Here is a 19,562-nt window from a genome sequence, read left to right as displayed (position 1 = left end):
AGGTGCTGGTCAACAAAGTCAGGGGGGTGAAGGGCAGAGGTGAGGGTATGTGGAAGAGGGGAATCCACTTTCCTGTGCCAGGACTCCCAGCACAAGCCACCAGCACCAGCCAGTCACCTCAATGCCAGCCACTGTCAATGTGGGCCAAGGGCATGGCTTCAATGCTGGGGTCCAAATACACCAGACCCCAGCCTAGGGCAGATAACACCGAGGCTTCAGTGGCTACCTATCTCACTGAGAATGTGGAGCCACTGGAAAGTGACCCCTTGGCCTACTGGGCAAGTCACAGCCAGATGTGGCAGGATCTGGCTACGGTTGCTCAGCAATACCTGCCCTGTCCACCAACCAGTGTTCCAAGCGAGAGGGTGTTCAGCATTGCTGGGGATGTTGTAACACTCTGTTGCACCTGCTTGGATCCTGGATTGCTGGAGCAGCTGGTATTCATAGATTCATAGATTGTAGAGTCGGAAGGGACCATAAAGGTTCATCATGTCCAAACCCCTGCCCCAGGCAGGAAAGATCATTGAGGTCATACGCCCCCAGCCAGATCATTATGTAGCCTTCTCTTGAAGACTTCCAAGTTAGGTGAGAGTACCACATCCCTTGGCAGCCCATTCCAGATTCTGGCCACCCTTACTGTGAAAAATTTCTTCCTAATGTCTAACCTAACTCTACTCTCCACTAGTTTGTACCCACTATTCCTAGTTACTCGTAGGGGTGCCCTGGTAAATAATGTGTCTGTAATTCTCTGTTGTCCTCCCTTAACAAACTCATAGGTGGCTACAAGGTCACCCCTCAGCTGTCTCTTGTGAATGCTGAAGAGATCCATATCCCTCAACCTCCCCTCGCAGGGTCTTGCACGGAGGCCACTAATCATACTAGTGGCCCTCCTCTGAACCCTGTCCAGATTCTCCACATCCCTCTTGAAGTGCGGCACCCAAAACTGGACACAGTACTCCAACTGTGGCCTAATCAATGCTGCACAGAAGGGGAACATCACCTCCATTGCTCTGTTGGTCATGCATCTGCTAATGCACAACAAGGTGTGATTGGCTTTGTTGATGGCTTTGTTACACTGCCGGCTCATGTTCTTCTTGGAGTCATGAACCTTGGAGCATTCTTGAAGGTGAACCTTCTGCTGCTGGGGTTCCCGAAGCTCCACCTGCAGACAGACCGAGTGCCACCCTCCTCGCTTTGTCTGCACCAATTTCTTTTTTTTATTTTTTTAAAAACTAGTTAATGCCCCACTGTCAGCTGAAGCAGGTACTCACTGCATCACCAGACAGCAGGGGAAGAACATGTCCCTGCTGAGCTTGCTCCCCTGCCAGGACAAACTTAGAGGTATGGACTGGGGCTATGGGAAGGAGGAGGCCCCAGGTCCTGTGTATGACCACTAAAACTTCACCCTGTCAGGGTAGGGAGGCCTGGTGGGACTGATGGCAGCACAGCATGACAAACAATCCCCTGGTGAAAGGCGGGTACGAGGCACCATAACATCCAGCTAACGCATGCACGCACATAATCCTGGGTGGGGAAAGCCCAGACCTGTCATGTCTTTGACAGGCCTGAGGCTTGCTGTTTGCAGTGCAGTTGTGAGGCTCCCCGTGAGCTCAGCTTAGCTGCCTGGGATACTAGCTTTTGCATTGAAAAACTCTTTGTCGGGCTAAGGAAGTACCTGCAGTTGGTGTGTCTCCTGGTCCTGGATGAAAGGAATAGTAAAGAAGCCAGAGGCTGGCCTGGCACACAATGCAGGCAAGAAAACCAGGTAGTGAAAATGGAGGCATCAGGGAGTGAGGGACAGGTTGGGGTGGTGGGGGAAAAGAGGATGTAGCGGTGCAGGTAAAAGTGCAGAGGTATCTGGGGAATCAGATGTCTGGCAGGTTGCAGTGTGTCAGAATTCCACTGTCTAATCTATATTGATTCCATGAGTTTCTGTAGCTAGGAGGCTGACGAAGTGAAGTTCATAGGCACGGCCGTGAAAAGTGGTTTGTAATTTGTTCCCTCTCAGGATCAGGCCTTAGAGACTGGAGGCAGAGTGTTTCTTTGTTGAGGAATGTGCCTCCACAGGTAGTTGTGTATTGTTGTCTTTGATAGATTCTGGTGTGCAGTGTGTGGGAATACAGAAGATAGTTGGCAGATTTTGTGATTTGAGCTGTAGGAAGTTGGCTTCAGTTCTGGTGATAAGGTTAGGTGCTTGTTTGAATGTACAAACCATTTTTCAGAGCTGGGCCTATGAAGTGCACTTCATCAGCCTTCTAGGTACAGAAACTCATGGAATCAATATAGATAGTGGAATTCTGACACATTGTAACCTGCCGGACATCTGACTCCCCAGATACCTTTCCATTTTTATCTGCGCTGCTACATCCCCCTTTCTGCTCCCCACCCCACATTAACCGCAGGTACTTCCTCAGCCTGACAAAGGGTTTTTCAGCCCAAAAGCTTCCTAAGATACATTTCTCTAACTTTTCCGTTTTTTCATAATAAACATATAAACATAAAAACACAAAATAAGCCATCACACACCACGAGTAACATATATCCAACACAATATCTTTACTTCTTGCTGTCAATTCCTTTATAAAAAGAAAGGCTTTGTGACAGTTCAGTTTGGCTACCTTAGATGCTGCTCGCGCTACTGGTGCTGACTACCGAGTCACCTACATTATTTTGACCTGCCACCATTTACAGTGGTGGACTGAGCTGAGGCTGTAGGGGAGGAGGAGTCCTCACTGGGGCACACTGCCATGTTGTGCAGAGGCCCCACTGCCAGGAAGGGTGCACCTGAACACACACACACACACACACACACACACACAATGAAGGCACACCTAACAGAAATGCACTAGGTGCTCCTACTTGAAAGGAAAGAAGGCCCTGACACTTCAGTTTGGATACCTTTGATGCTGCTGGTGCTATTGGTATGGAGCCAAATAAGTTACTTTGACCTGCCACCGTTTACAGTGGTGGACCGGAAGGCTGTAGGGGGAAAGGAGGCCTCACTGGGGCACACTGTCATGTTGTGCAGAGGCCACAGTGCCAGGAAGGGTGCACCTGAACACACAACATACACACAGTATCACCCACCCATGTCACGAGTTTTGCTTGCCTGCAGCCCCAGAACCCAGACTCCCCCTGCACCTATCTCCTTGACAGCTGGCAGGCTTTGTGGTCACAGCAGTGCCTAGCAGCCAGGCCTGCAGTAGTTTTCCCACCCCCCAAGACAGACACAGTTGCACAAGCACCCATGCAACAAGTTTTGCCTGTTAGCAGTCACAGGTGCAGGGCCCTAGAACCCCTTGCACCTATCTCCTTGACAGCTGGCAGGCTTCATGGCTGCAGCAGGGTCTGGCAGGCCTGCAGTATTTTTTTTCACCCCCCTGTGCCCTAAGACATACACAGCTGGTAGGCTTCATGGCCACAGCAGGGCCTAGCAGCCAGGCCTGCAGTAGATTCCCACCCCCATGCCCCAAGACAAACACATTTGCACAAGCACCCATGTCACAAGTTTTGCCTGTTAGCAGCCAGAGGTGCAGGGCCCCAAAACACAGACTCTCCCTGTACCTATCTCCTTGAAACATTTCAGGCTTTGTGGCCACAGCAGGGACTAGAAGGCTTGCAGGTTTTACCACCCTGTACCTTAACACACACACAGTGTCACCTATGTCATGAGTTTTACTTGCAAGCAGTTTGAGGTGCAGTTTCCCCCAAACCCCTGCACCTATCTCCTTGAAACATGCCAGGCTTTGTGGCCTCAGCAAGACTTACCATCTCTGCAGTTTTCACCCCACTGTGGCTTAACACACACGTGACATGAGTTTTGCTTTCAGGATTTGAGGTGCAGTTTCCCAGAAACCCCTGTACCTATCACCTTGAAACTTGACAAGATTCATGCCCTCAGAAGAGGCTATCAATCCTGCAAGTTTCATCCAAATCAACCAAACAACAACAAAGTTATAACTATTTAATTGATTCCCCATGACACTCTATGGCCGAATCTCCAAATCTTTCTGAATCTTCCGAAGCTGATTCAGCCGAATTGAATCAAAAGAGAGATTCAAATCTCTGAATCGAATCACAGTCATCCGAATCAACTGAATCTGAATCGAATAGTTCCCTATTTGCTCAGGCCTACTATTCAACCTGATTTAAGATTAATTCAATGTGAATTAAGATGATGCAACTGCTATCAATGTGTTGCATGTCTTCTGCTTAGTCTGAATGCATCTCAAACAGAATTGAGAATCAAGTACAGAATATTTTGGATTATACTTAAAACTAAAATGAAGTCCCACCAGCTGTGGGTGTTGATTCAGAACACCTGCTTTGTACTCTCGGCAGTTCCTATTTTGGGCTGTGCCTCTTCTTCAGCTCTCTGTCAATGAAGAGGTTGTACTGGTCCTTTTAGAGGTTTTGCTTTCACCTGGGAATCCAGCAGGATGCCTGCCAGTTTAAGGCAATTTAATCTGACAGAATTTATAAAACTTTTATTCCACTGATATTATTTTTCTTTTTATTGACATAATACAAAAGTATGTGAGGATCTACACCTGGATTTTCAAAACTATAGAATATATGGATAAAAACAAAATTGCCTTGCTGAAACTAGAAAATAATAAGAAAGTAATGGGAAAAAGAAATTAAACTTTTCTAACTTTAAAAAGGTTTCCTTTGGCCTCAGGTTCAGAATGAGAGTTTGATTGGTCTGGGGTCCACACAGACCAGTTTACTCTCTCATTAATAAGATATTTTTGTTGCTGGTATTACTTCACATCACCTACCATCTTTCAAGATTGTCTCACGCTCTTTGCCATCAATTTTCTGTCGCCCAATCAAGAAGCTGGTAGTATCAGCGAAGTAGATGTAATTGGTCTCTGCATGGAAGTCCAGAGCACGAGGGTTGACCAGATTTTCTATGGGGATCATGTATTCATCTGCTGCTTTGGCATTCAGGTCCATTCCCCGTATGATTCCTGGGCGTCCCTTACCATAAAACAGAAACAACTCATTCTTTGGTCCTGCAAAAGAAAGATTACAAACATAAACAACCAATGCTGCCTAATCTTCTTTACACTGCATAATGCCACTGTTTAATTAACTGGCACAATTACTGGGTTTTTTTTATTCGCTATCAAAAATTAAACTCTCAAATATTCTAAACTCAAGGCTAGCTACTTACATTACCCTAATTAAAACACAAATTACTTCCGTGATTAAGTTATTTCTAATTAATCATTCTTTTGTCTGTAACAGTCTATGTTGTGAAAACATGACAGATCATAGGATAACTTTGTAGCCAGCGTGAAATAGGCATTTATAATATTGTAGGTGTTTAATTTGACAATTCATTAAGAACTATTGAGTCTATTGAAGACATTGACTATGGCATTCATTAAATGTGACAATACTGTAAACTTCAGCAAATTCAAAACGACCACTCAAAATCTTTCATCTGAAGACTGTCAGAAACAAAGCAAAGATTACAGTAACTTTCTCCCATGTGGTACAGTACTAAGAATCGACACAAATTATTTATTCTTCCAAGATGAGGTATAAAACATAAGTGCCACTCATGTTATTTCATATTCCGCAGCAGATTTTGAAACTTGCAACTTGGGAACGTTAATTTCAAAACAAGCCCAGAAGATCGGAAGGCCTCTCTTATACTGGAGGCATTGTTAGTTCCTTAGATACTACCCTTCGTATTATGAATATGCTGTAAACTTCTGTTATAAATGGAAGATTAAAAAAAATGTGGCAACACTTTCTAAGGAATGTTTTGGAATTTTTGGATGGATTTGTTAACCAAATCAGTTTGGCTTACATTTATAAGCAGTGACTATATTTAATTACATTGCAAGGAGGAGAGAAATAATGCATTACTTGTTAGAATACTTCATTACATGCTTATTACTGATAGCCAATGTCCAAAAGTACAAGAGCTTCCCTTTAACTCCCATATATGTATCAAAATATATTGGCATCTAAATGCCTTGAAGTAGTTATCTTTATTATTATCATTATTATTACTACTAGTACTATGAATGCGTTCAGTCCGAAGAGTTTAGCTGAAGTCCTAGAAAGGTCTTATGCTGCTCACATTGACTATTCCCTCAAATACTAACATAGGCAAAACCTAACCCTACATTTCTTACTTATACAGCAGGACCCCTCAAGAATAGGAAATGTTTGACTTTCTGTGGGTAGAAATTAATAGTGACTGACACTATGTGCTACAGTACTCAAATGTTATACAAGCACATCCTATATTCAGAGAGTAAAAATCATTAAATAAAAATTAGGAGGGTTTTTTTATGTTTGTTTTTGTTTTTGTTTTTACTTTAATGATACCTCAGGTTTAGCTGACCTCCTTCCATAGACTCTATGCTAGTCAAATGGTACAAAAAGGTGTATGTGAGAAAACCAGCAGCAGGTACATATTGCAAGCAAATTTTACCTAATAACATCTCATGCTTCTTCTATTATTATTGATGATGTTAATTAATACTCAGAACTCTTCTGTAAAAATATTAGCTGCTGGCAAAGTGTTTGATATTAACAACATACTTTTGCATGACTTGCCATCACTTCCCAAAATGGAGCCAGTCCTGCAACGACAAGTCCGTGTTTTGTAGCTGCTGCTGAGCAGACAGATGTGTGAACATCCCCCTGGCAATCCATATGGGTCTTCTTCACATGCATGGCTTCTGACTACAACAAATGAAAAACAGCATGCTTGAAATCCTTTAAACAAGATAATTATATGCACCAACATGTTGAGACTTTAGACAGAAGAAGAATGAATGAGAGTATCAAAAAAGAAGGCTTTTTTAAAATTTATTTAAATGATGCCCTAGAAAGGCATTAGTGGGTTGAAGAGCCCAGCTGTAGCCAAAAGATCCAAATAACCAGATGAGGCACTCTTGGAAAATTACCAGCCTTTTGGGTAGATATATTCACTTGCTGTTTACATTATTCTGTGAGTAGCCGTTAAAAGGTTGCTACGCAAGAAATCATGATAAGCCAGACAGAAGATATGCACAAAGGTGAGTAGCTACATAAACAGGGTCAGTGACAGTCACGTAACAAGGCCAGAGTCTGGGTGAAGCTGAGGTGTCTGAACAGACCAAATTTAACCAATATATTTTTGCTGTGGCTTCCAATGGACAGTAAATTCTTGCCAAAGTCACTTTATGCGGTAACCTATGAAAATAACCAATTTACTGCTGTATTGTGTGTTCTCAATCACAGATATTATATAATGCCTAGTCCAAAGCTCTTTTTCATCAGGTCCCTTCTCCTCAGAGAGAGAGGCTCATAACGGGAGTGGTACAGTTCTGTGCCTTTGACTCAGAGCTCTCAGAGCCTGTGACTAGTGATTGTGAGCCTATATTCTGAGCAGGAAGAAGGCAAACACCCTTCTGTTATCTTCTGTTGCACTGGGAATTGCCATTAATAAAAAAGAAGCATTGTCAGAAAAATCCTTACAATTAGGGGAAAAGAGACACGGAAGTATAAATAGAATAAGAGGATGTACAAGCTGCTCTCTGACTTACAAGGCATAAAAAAACAGGGATAGAAGGGAACCGTCTCTCATGGCTACCACCAACAGAATATCACCAAGTTACAGCCTCCAACTGCAGGCCCAAAGAGGAAAATGGCAACCATAAGAAGAAAAAGACCAGCACATTGTTGTAGCTGGACCAGGCCCCAGGGGCAGCTGTGACACCTCTGGATGGCCAAACTGCTACTGCCTTACTCTGGTTCTAGGTACCCTCCCTTCTACTCTGTCCTAGCATGCCTTGATGCAATAATTAGATCATTAAAGTGTCATAAAGCCCAAGGGCTCTAGAACACATTCTTGTCCCTTCTTCACTCGTGGATCTTCTTCTGGACCCCAGTAGCCCAAACCTGGTCCTCCAGTAGATAGGCCCTCCTGGCCCATACATACCACGAGGCACCTATTGTCTTATGGGCTATTCACAGCCTATGACCTCCCCTACAGCCATGCTCATGCCTCGCAGATGTTATGCATTATCACTCAAGTGGGACATTTGTCTCCAAAGCCACCAGGCTGTCTTAGGCCTTTGCTCCCTTGTTGGGGCATTATCCTTCTCAGCTTCTGCCCCTCTACTCTAGCTGATCCCTTAGCCAAGACCCACTGTCCTGCACCTAGCTTCTGGACTCCAGCCATATATTGCCCATCTCTGTGCTTCTGATCTTTGTCTCTCACTCTGGGGCCCTGGCCCCAGAATTGACTCTACTGGGCTGCTTGACCCCTGATCTTTACCCTTCTAGGCTGATGTCTCTAACCCTGGTTTTCATCCCTTTCAGGCTATGGGTCTCTGATACTTTCTCTAATCCTCTTGCTATTTGAGACCCACCCCTGGCCAGGCTCAAAGCAATCACGTGCTCCTCAGGCATGGCTGGAACCTCCAAACCTGTCCTGCAGACCCAAACCTAAACCAGGGGCATGGACCACAAATCAATAATAAAGTCCTATGGCTGAAATAGAAAACTATCTCTACTCTGGGTCCCAACAAAAGCCCCAGCTCCTTAGCCATATATAACAAAACTTCTCCTTTCTGGGTTGTATCCTCAGCTTTCTGGCTGAACCATCATGCTCCCCCTCATACTGGGACCTACTTCCCTGAAGGCTGTAGGCATCTTGTTTGCATATTTGAGGGCCTCTCAAGTAAGCCAGGAAGTCTCCTGCAGCCTCCATGTTCAGAAGCTCCTTCCTTTCAGCCTGCAGGACCTGACTGCCCTGCTTGCTCTCAAGCACTGGCTTCATCTACCTTCTAAGCCCTTCCCTATCCACTCATGTGGCCCTGCAGCTCCCCACAAGTGTTCCTTCCTCATGACTAATAGCTCACCAGCTTTCTCAGCCAGGGCTTAGCTCAGCAGCCTGCAGGTTGCCGCCTGCCTGTCTGCTAGCAGCCAGTCCCCTATTAGCCAGCTGGTCTCCTGGCTGCCTTCGCTCCTCCAGCCAGTATAATCTAGGCAGTAGTCTCTAGACTAACTATAGGTGTTCCTCTTTTTTTTAATGTAGCTCCCTTCCTCAGCTGCAGGGACTCCTGGCTACCTGCGTTCTCATAGCTAATCTTTATTTAGCTGCCCTGGGACCCAACTGCAGCATTTTCTCCCCTCAACATGGCAGAAGCCCTAGGCCTTCCATCACAGTCATCTTCTGAATCACTTATGACCAATGGAAGTTTGTAACTCAAGGTATTGTGACTATGAAACCAATATCTGATATAGTTAGGGTGACTAATATGAAATCTAGAATGCTGCCTGCCTAGCCTTTCCTTGCTCCCCCTTCTCTTTCCACTGCTGCAGGGAGTCAATGGCCTATTAATGAACCAGTGTTCTTTACTTCACAGGTATTAAACAATTGCCAGTGAAGTAACAGTTTGTGTTAATTGTAGGGCTGCCTACTTCACAGCTCCTGCCACTCTGCCTCCATGCCCTGTGCCCAAAATGCTCACTTCAATTTTCACCAGCTGCCTAGAACTGGCTTCTGAAATCCAGGACTGTCCTGGGCAATCCAGAACAGATGGTTACCCTAGGTACAGTGGTCCTGAAGAAGGGCTTCCAAAGAACAGCATCAACTGTTACCTAATAGTGCCAAGGTAACAGTGGGATGATAATGCCCCATTAACTGAGACAACTTAATTTGGACATGAGCAAATTAAATACATTGGCCAGTTGATGGGGTCCCTTTATAAATTAATGTTCTAGGAAGATTCCCAAGACAGGATCCATAAGTTACATTACATAATTAAATAATAATTAAATAATTGACCAAAAGAGATTTATACCTGGTCATATCGGCACGACTGCCATTTTACCACTTTCCCCCACTACTGTTAATAAAGGTATTGGTCATGTGAGTGTTGCTAGATGAGTCTTGATGGACTCCCTTTTGCAAGAGATCAGCCTATATTGGAGTGTTATACATAATGAAAAAAAAAGGAAAACAAGGATCCATGTGAACTTGAATGGTAATTGGGAGGGGTATAATCTTAAGTCTCTGAACACTGAATGATATTTTAGAATCATAGAAAATTAGGGTTGGAAGGCACCTCAGGAGGTCATCTAACTCAAGGCAAGACCATCCCCAACTAGATCATCCTAACTAAGGCTTTGTCTAGCCAGGTCTTAAAACCCTCCAAGGATGGAGATTCTACTTTCTCTGTAGCTAAGCTGTTCCAGTGCTTTATTACCCTCCTAGTGAAAGAGTGTTTTCTAATATCTAACCTAAACTGCCTGGCTGCAGCTTGAGACAACTGCTCCTTGTTCTGCCATCTACCACCAATGACAACAGTGTAGCTCCATCCTTTCTGTAACCACCCTTCTTGTAGTTGAAGGCTGCTATTAAATCCTCTCTCAGTCTTCTTTTCTCCAGACTAAATAGGCCCAGTTCCCACAGTGACTCCTCAGAAGTCATGTGCCCCAGTCCCCTAACCATTTTTGTTGCCCTCCACTTGACTCTTCTGTAGTGGGGGGTCCAAAACTAGAAACAGTACTCCAAATGTGGCCTCACCAATGCTGAAAATAGGGGAAGAGTCACTTCCCTTGATCTGCTGGCAACTCTCCTACTAATGCACCTCAGTATGCTGTTAACCTTCTTCACAAAAAGGGCACATTGTTGGCTCATAATCATCTTATTATCCACTGTCACCCTCAAGTCCTTTTCTGTAGAGCTGCTGCTTATCCAGCTGCTCCCCAGCTTCTACTGGTGTATAGGATTGTTCTGTCCTAAGTGCAGGACTTTGCACTTCTCTGTATTGAATCTAATGGTCCAATCTTCTTTTGGTCCAATCCTCTAATTTGTTTAGGTCTCTCTGAATCCTAGCCCTATCCTCCAGTGTATCTACTGCTCCCTCCAACTTGGTGTCATTTGCAGAATTTCTGAGGGTGCAATCCATCCCAACTTACAGATCATTGATGAAAATACTGAACAAAACCAGCCCCAGTACCAAACCTCTGGAATACTCCACTTCAGACTGGTTGTGAACTAGACATTGAGTCACTGACTACCACTCTCTAAGTCCAACAATGCAAATAATTTTCTATCCATATTGTTGTCCATTCATCCAACCCATACTTCCTTAGCTCGCTTGCAAGAATGCTGTGGGAGATTGTATCCAGCCTTGTTGAAGTCAAGGTATATCACGTCCACTGCTCTCTCCACATCTGCAGAGCCAGTCATCTCATCATAGAAGGCAATCAGGTTGGTCAGGCATGACTTGCACTTGGTGAATCCATGCTGACTGTTCCTAATCACCTTCTTCTCCTCTAAATGCTTAGAAATAGATTCCTTGAGGACTTGTTCCACAATTTTTCCAGGGACTGAGGTGAAGCTAACCAATCTGTAGTTCCCTGAATCTTCCTACTTCCCTTACTTAAAGATAAAAACTATATTTGCCCCTTTCCAATCATCTGTGACCTTTCCCATTCACCACAAGTTTTCAAACACGATAGCCAGACTCTGCAAACACATCAGCCAACTCCCTCAGCATCCTCAGTTCACCATGTATGGCCCCTACATACTTGTACATGCACAGCTTTCCTAATAGTCCCTAATCTATTCTCTTGCTACTGTTGGCTGCTTACCTCCTCCCCAAACTGTGCTGCCAGGTGCAGTTGCCTGGGAGCTGACCTTGCCTGTGAAGACTGAGGTGAAAAAGGCATTGAGTACTTCAGTCTTTTCTGCATCACCTATCACTAGTCTGCCTCCCACATTTAGTAAATCACCAACACTTTCCTTAATCTTCCTCTTGTTGCTGACATACTTGTAGGAACCTTTCTTGTTACCTTTCATATCCCTTTCTAGGTGCAACTCCAAATGTACTTTGGCCTTCCTGATTTCATCCCTGCATGCCCAGGCAATACTCTTATACTCCTTCCTAATAATTTGTTCAGGTTTCCACTTCCTATGAGCTTCATTTTTGTGTTTTAACTCACTGAAGACTTCCTTGCTAAGCCAAGCTGTTCTTCTACCATACTTGGTAATCTTCTTGTGCATTAGGACAGTTAATTCCTCAGGAAGGTTGCTTTAAAATACAACCAGCTCTCCTAGACTCCTTTCCCCCTCAGACTGATCTATCAGGAGATCCTGCCCATCAAGTCCCTGAACTTTCATAAGTAGATGTCATTTGCCAGATTTGAAACTGGGCTTAGGAAGAGGGCTGTGCTTTTTGTGGATGCCACTTCTGAAAGGGAATTATTTTGAAAGCTATAAAGTGAGTTCACAGTTTGTAGCATAGAGGTATGGATAGGTGAGAGCAGAAGGAAGAGGCAAACTTAGTACATTGTCTGGGATAAAAGAGAGAAATCAGAGTAGTGGCAGGGGTGCTAGACTCCACAGACAAACACATAGAAAATAAATGAGTATCCTGGGAAAGATATTCAGTTAATGGACCCCGTTAAACATGCAAAAAGACCTGCCCAAAATCTGTCAGAGAAAATATGCATGTTGTAGATGAACTCAAAATCAAATTTAACATATCAGATTTAGGATTTGAAACCTTCCAACTCACTCAGGAAAACTGGAATATTGGGTGTGTAACTACCCATGGATGGATAATGGGCCTTTGGAATTAAATTTAGCTTTCTGTTTTGAAGGGGCAAATTCTGGGTATGGGAACAGATGTTATTAAATCACCCTTCAAATGCTGACAACTGTTGGTCACCCCGTCTTCCATGCTGGCAGATGGATAGGTAATGTGATCCTCTCCCCTCACCACCATAGGGAAATAATTTTAATTACACTGATGGGACTTATCAGACTCATCTACTGGATGACTGTCAAGAAATTCTTGATGAATGGTTGTGTCATCTGGAAATATCCAGCTATTAAACCTACTTGTCTAAGCTTAATGTGAAAACTAAAACTTTAGTCAATGTTTCTTAAATGCTCTCACTATGCACCATTTTGTTTTTGGAGCAATTATGGTAAAAGAATTGTTAATCATAAAACCTGATTTGTACAAATCAAATCTGTATGTTGTATATATGGATTTCAAAAGTGTCAGTTAAGGAAAGTATGGAATTGTTGGTACACCTCTTAACATAGTACGTTATAAAGATGGCTATGCCTAGTGTAAGTCCCGTGAATTTAGGGAGAAGTTTGAAGTGTTAGAGAAATCGATGTAGCACCAAGTAATAGACTGTTAGGTCCAACATCTTAAGGCCTAAGATGTTTTAGTCAGAATAAAACATGAGTATGTGAGTATATACATGAATCAGTATTAAACTATTGTCCAACAACTAATAGCTATAAGGAAAAATATTCCTTATATAGTCACCAACAGCCAATGGAAATATTAAATTTGATTTTACATTCAATAGTGATTATAACCTTTTTTCCAATTATTTTGGCCATTGTGTTAATAATTGTTGTAGCTTGTTATGTTCAATAATTAATCTGTAAGCTGCAATGGTTGATATCAAAGACTGAAGTTCACAGGTGGGACCTCAAAGAAAAAGCGGTGCTAAGGGATGACCTCTTCTGATGCAGGCATGACCTAACTTCCCTGGCTCTTTGGTTGATTAGACAGTTAGCTAAGAGGTTGGGAATATAATAGAGATGAAAGATTAGGAGTACACTGCACCTGACAGAACTTTTCGTAGCACCAGGATGAGGTCCCTTCGGAAAGGTGGCAAATAGAAAATTACCAGCATGTTGGTAAGACACATTTTCTCACGGTTTAAGAAAGTAGGATTAGATGTTGTATACCATTAAAATGCTACTGAAGTTAATGTTGCTCAACTAAAAACCATGATGAACATGACAGACCAGCTGTGACTAATTACATAACCAGGGCCAGTGCCAGCGTGAAGCTGAGGTGAACTGGTACATCCTTGCTGGACCTCTTCAAGGGTGGTAAGCTTGTTGCTATGCTTGTTGTACTCTATAGCCTATTACTTGACCAATATTGCATTTTTTCAGCAAAAGTTGTTGTTTAATATCTGCTTCAAGAAATCATTTTGGCCAAGTCCCCTCTCATTGGCAGCACAGACTTGTAAGAAAAGTCCCTAGAAACACATTGCAGAAGAAAAAAAAAAATCACTTCAGGAGATGCAGTTTAATCTTCTGGTTTAGAAAATGAAGTAGCTGGTGAAAGCCTGCTTCACCCACTCATACAAGAAAAAAAAATATGCAGCACTGCAGAAATTCTCCTGGATGAGGATGGTCATGTACCAGGCTCCATATTCAAACTAGTTTTATAAGCACTTACACTTAAATTTTAGGCTTTCTATAACCTAAGTGCCTCGGCCTAGGAATGCAAGCCAATTTGACCAGGCTTAGAGCTTACAGAAGGAGAGTGAAAGGTTCTTTCAAAAGTTGATACATAAAGCCTGGAGGCACCTAGAGGTATCCAATAGGAATCACTGAGCACAGAGTGTTTCTGAACTTCCACCACTCAGAATATTGAGTGCCTGACTCAGGCTGTGCTTTAGGTGCTTTAGTATACTTGCAATTCAGAAAATTCAGAACATCTAGCTGTGCTTCTGAAGGTTGGAACCTAGTAACCCTGCACAATGACCTAACAATTACAGCATTCACCCAGGATTCTGACTTATACATTACCGAGCTGTGGGTTAAATACAGAAATAACATTAGTGGCAAAGACTGGGTCATAAGTCGTCCAGTTCCCAAAGGTGTTATCAACACTAAGCCACAGAGGTGTGCTCCTTCTTGTGTATTCTTCTGGCTTCCCAGTGATACCATTGCAACATCAGGGCCAAAGGGTGCAAGCAGTTAGCTTGTGCTTCACCCTGGCAGTGAAGTCACTCTTCTGGGAAGTCAGAGGTATGGGGCTTAATCCCTTTCAGTCCAGAAATGCCTACAATTCAAGCTTCCCAGTTCCTTGGCAACTGATCTCACTAATAAGCCTTTGGGTATAAGATGGACAACAGCACGAGTGGATATTTTTAGCTGAATAAGTGCCGTTTCTGTCAGTTATGTGATCTCTGAAGACAAATCATATATTGGATCTCTCTTGGACAACAGCCTTGACTGCAATGGTTATTAATCTGAATCTCTTCTGAGCATGTCTGAGCAGAAGTCCCAGTTCTTTTCTGAGCAGAAGTCCAAGTGTAGCCATCTCTGGAACTTTTGAATCCCAGATGTAGTGATGGTGGCAAGGAAACAAGGATCTCAAAAAAGAGCCGTGCGCGCTGAAAAATGCAGCACTGGAAAATGATCGCACCAAGTTCAAGTTTTGTTTTATGAAGGGGCCTAGGATGGTCCTCATGCCAAATTATAAAATCCTTTTCTGGCTACCTAAAGGAGGGTTTTCTCTGCTGGCTTCTGTACTGGCAATGCCCTTCTTTCTTTTTTAGATGCCATGATTAACAGAATGAGGAGGGAGAAAGTTGGGGGGCTCAGGCTACCATGGCATTAAAGGAAACACCAGACCAAAGAGTGACCAAGTACAGAGAAAAGCACCACAAAAAATACTGTAAGATGTCGGAGTGTTCAACAAACTTTTATTTTGGAACTTTGCAAACTTAGGCACTGATGTGCTGATCATAATACTAGCACTAGAGGGACACACAACCAGAAGAATGAAAGCAACTAAAAAGATCAGTGATACCTAAATATCAAACTGGTGTTGAAGCATGAGCATGCTGATAAGAAAAGAATAAATAAATAAAAACCCTTGAAAAAAACAAGAACAAAGGATCAACATCCAGATTCTGGAGCCCCTCATTAAATGGTCCCTCAAATTGTGCAACTTGGCCAGAACTTTCTGTAAAATAAGTAATAGTGAAAGATACCAAGTAGACTTTGCTGAAATTATGGAGATTTGCAAAACAGTCTCCTGTGATAATCTTTTTTGACAATCTCAATCAAAGATATGAATGGAATATTTTGGAAGGCTGTGTATTTTTAGAAGTAGGGGCAGGTGATATGAGTTGAGCAACAGGACTTCCTCTTCCTAGGTGCAAAATCCTCAGCCAATGTTCTGATGTTCATGCTCATGAAATTTTCTGTTTTGCCCACATATGAATGACTTGAATATCAACCCCACATTCCTATGTTCCCTAGTTTGGCCAACTTGTTAAGGGTTCTTTCTCTGTGGGTGCATCTAAATGTGCAGTTGGTACAGAGTTCATGCCAGAGTTTATTTGTCCCAGGGGCAGCATTTACATGTGTGCATAGAACCACAGCACGTTGAGCCAGGGCTGAACAGCCCAAGCTGGCAGGGGGCCCCTGGGGTCAGCCTGCCAGCCTGGGACTGCTCCTCCCTGGCTCAAGACGCTGTGAAGAGGTTGCTACAGTGAGGGGCTAGCCTGCAGGCAAGACCCATACTGTAGTGCCCTTATGCCCCAGCCAGCCCTGGTGGAGTTAATTAATTTACTGTGCCCTAATATGGGCACAGGTGTAGATGGTGACACTTTACTACATAGCTAATTAGTCAGCTCCACAGTAAAGAACATTCGTATATCTACCCTGTAGGTAGAATGGATTAATGTTGGCTTTGAATGCTCTAATTTCACCCTCTGATGCAATTCTGTGACTGCTGATCATTATAATTTAGCTAAAAGTCTATTTTGTTCTTTTGTCTCCTATACTTTTGAGATTTTCCCCTTCCCTGTGAATAAAATATTGTACAAGAGCAATATTCCAAATGTGTAACAGAAATTTAACCCAACCGAGAATGCATATACAAGCACATCTTTAAAAAGCAAACAAAACCATTCAGAACAAAATAACTGGCATAGTGTAACAAAGGGCATGGGAATATACAGCATAATCATAAGGGAGGTAACAGACATGCATTGTAATCATATATATTGTGTACTCAACCTCTTGGAACCTCAAATGTATACAAAAATGTCAGCCTATACCACTAGGTTTCTTTGCAGCGTTCTTCATGAGCTGAAATCTACAGCTCAATGTCCTTAACTATAGGGTGAAAATCAGTTCATTCAATAATATACATCAAGTCCAAGCCGGATGCAGCGTTAGAGGTTATTTTTTTGACAAAACACTCTGTCTATATAATAAAGTTCATTTTGTTCACACAGCTTATGTATCACTGTTCCTGTAAGAAAAGCTGTAGCAATAATTCTAGTGTGTATTATTTTGAGTCGTATCAAAAATCTCTTGTTGGGAAAACTATCATTTTGTACATTTTCCCCTTGCAATGCTTGTACATCCAAACCGCCTACAATTTCTACAACCTTTTGAGCATACAAGATATGTTGTATCAGGTCCATAATGAGAATGAGAATGGCAATGGAATTTATTGCGTTCTTCTCCCTCCCCCGCTTTTTGAGGGTTTTTTTTTTTTTTTTACATTGACTTAGAACAAAAACAGTTCTGAATTAGAAGGAAAACAAAAATCCTCGTACCCTTCTTCTCCCCTGCCATAAAAGGTTGGTTTCAAATCTGACTTGTTAACTGCCTTCAAGTGGGCAGAAAAAGTTTGTTGGGTTCCCTGGAATCCCACATAGATTGAGGAGGGTGAGGGGGTGCAAGAAATCCTCAGCCCAGTGACTTCCAAGGCTGCTGCCACATAACAGCCTGCAAGCTGGGAAAACTGACAACCGGGGGTCTCCTTGAGTTGGACAGTTGGTAAATCCTGGATTTCTCATACATAAAGGCAATATCCCACAGCATCCCACTAAGCCAATGAAGCTTTGCTCCTCTGTGGCCTATTAGCTTGGAAATCTCAGGGATCTGGGAATTCCATGAAGTGTTAACTCTCCTAGCTTAATGGATCCAGAAAGAGTAGGAACCTAGGTTATCATACAGCTCTCCAGGTGAAATGTCAAGGGATAAAGGAGATTAAGGACATGAAAAAATAGGAAGTCTAGCAAATGATCTGATGGGAACTAGGCAGGTAGTTGCAGCTGCCTGGCATTTATCCAGTTTCAACAGAACTGACACATTCCCACAGAATGGGTAGATTCTTTCTAATCAGCATTTTCTGATTGAAAACTATTCTGTTGAAGAATTCTGTAAGCACAACAGGGGGTTTCTACATCAAAACTATTTCCAGCAATACGAAGGACAAATAAAGCCTTGGTTTAAAAGTTTCAATAATTTCAATGCTGTTACACAATGGTTTAATATGGCTCAAGAGAGGTCTACATCATAAAGAAGAATTTTTAGTTTACCTGTTGGCTGTGTTTTTTTCTGGTACACATGGATCTCTTTTGCTTTTTCAAGTCTAATTAATGTCTGAGTATCTGTGCTGTTATATCTGTTTATACGTAGAACGTTGAAGTTATCGGAATTAATTGCATACAAATAATTTTCAAATATGGTTAAACCATAAAGATGCCTTGCCTGAAAAGAGAAAAAAGAAAGGAACTTGATTGAAGTCCAATTATAATGCCACACTGCGATATTTACATACCGAGTTCTGTAACTGAAACAGTTTTTAGAAAAGTCAATAAATATTTGTAAAAAAACCAAGCTGAGTCTAAATCACAAGTAGATTCCAATTCACTTGAATCAAACATTCAATAATAAAACAAGGCCTTTACCAGGAAAAATTAAAAAAAAAGAGTGTTTAAAATATCCTGTCCCACTTTGAAAAATCTGTGCTTTCCAAAGGCCTGAACTATTGCCCTGAGAAACAGCCAGATAAGATATGAATATGTAGAGAATCAGAAGAATTCTTCTGCATACTCTGTCTGAAAGAATACTTCTACAGCCACTCCTGACAACCTTCCTGCCACAACTGAGAAAACAACAGGAACAGAACATGGGACTGGACACCATCCAGAGGAAGTAACCACACAATGGACGACCACATCAACTACTTTAGGCAGAAAGCTAACAATGAAATTCTCAAAAAAGCCAAGACTACAACAACCTCACTCTGTTAGAGAGAAAGCCATACAGCCCCTAAGATCCAACAACAAAACAGTAATCAATTAATGGACAAAGGTGGAGCTACAGTCATCCTCAACCATCAAAACTATATTGATGATGCCAACCGAGAAGTCTTTGACATCAAATACGATAAAGAACTTGGGAAGAATCACCGGTATGCACTCTGGAACTGGAAAGTATCATCATATCATTCTCATACCAACTTCAAGGAAAAATACTTCCACTAGTCTCTAAGTCTGCTACCCCAGCTGATTTCTATATGCTCCCAAAGATTAATAAACATGGTAACTTTATTCCAACCGTACTGTTGGTCCAATAAAAGATATCACCCTCAAATCCTTCTCTCTGTCAAAAATATTTATCATTCTAAGTTCATTTCTTCTCTGAGAGTTCCAGCTTATCCTGTTTAGTCTGTATCTGTCTCTTAGATGGCAAATTCCCCAGTGTGAGAACTACATTTGTACATCTTGCACACATCACTACCACTTGTATAACATAATAAAGTGCTAAAGGAGAGAATAGTAAAAGGTTATTTTCATTGTACAGAATGAATGAATCATATGTGCACACATGAAGATGACTCCATTTCTAGTTTATTTAAGTGCTGTTGTAGACAAAATGACCCAGGAAAAAAAAGAGAAGCAATTTTTTGAGGGGATAGAGGGGATGTGTGTGTGTGTATGTATGCATGTGTGTG

General features: G+C 42.4%; 1 protein-coding gene across 5 annotated transcripts in view; it reads right to left on the bottom strand.

The window, feature by feature from the left end:
* The window catches only part of LRP1B (LDL receptor related protein 1B), a 1,609,743-nt gene that overhangs the window by 740,966 nt on the left and 849,215 nt on the right, over positions 1-19,562 (bottom strand). For all 5 annotated transcript variants that reach the window (XM_019480601.2, XM_059727405.1, XM_059727406.1 and 2 more), the window contains 3 exons: positions 18,142-18,313; positions 6,568-6,711; positions 4,782-5,018 (listed from right to left, as the gene is read on the bottom strand). In XM_019480601.2, coding sequence (XP_019336146.2) covers positions 4,782-5,018; positions 6,568-6,711; positions 18,142-18,313 — 553 coding nt within the window. The remainder of the gene's footprint in view (positions 1-4,781; positions 5,019-6,567; positions 6,712-18,141; positions 18,314-19,562) is intronic.

Source organism: Alligator mississippiensis, chromosome 4 (genome assembly GCF_030867095.1).
Source record: "Alligator mississippiensis isolate rAllMis1 chromosome 4, rAllMis1, whole genome shotgun sequence".
NCBI lineage: Eukaryota > Metazoa > Chordata > Crocodylia > Alligatoridae > Alligator > Alligator mississippiensis.
This window is presented reverse-complemented; position numbering and strand designations above follow the sequence as displayed.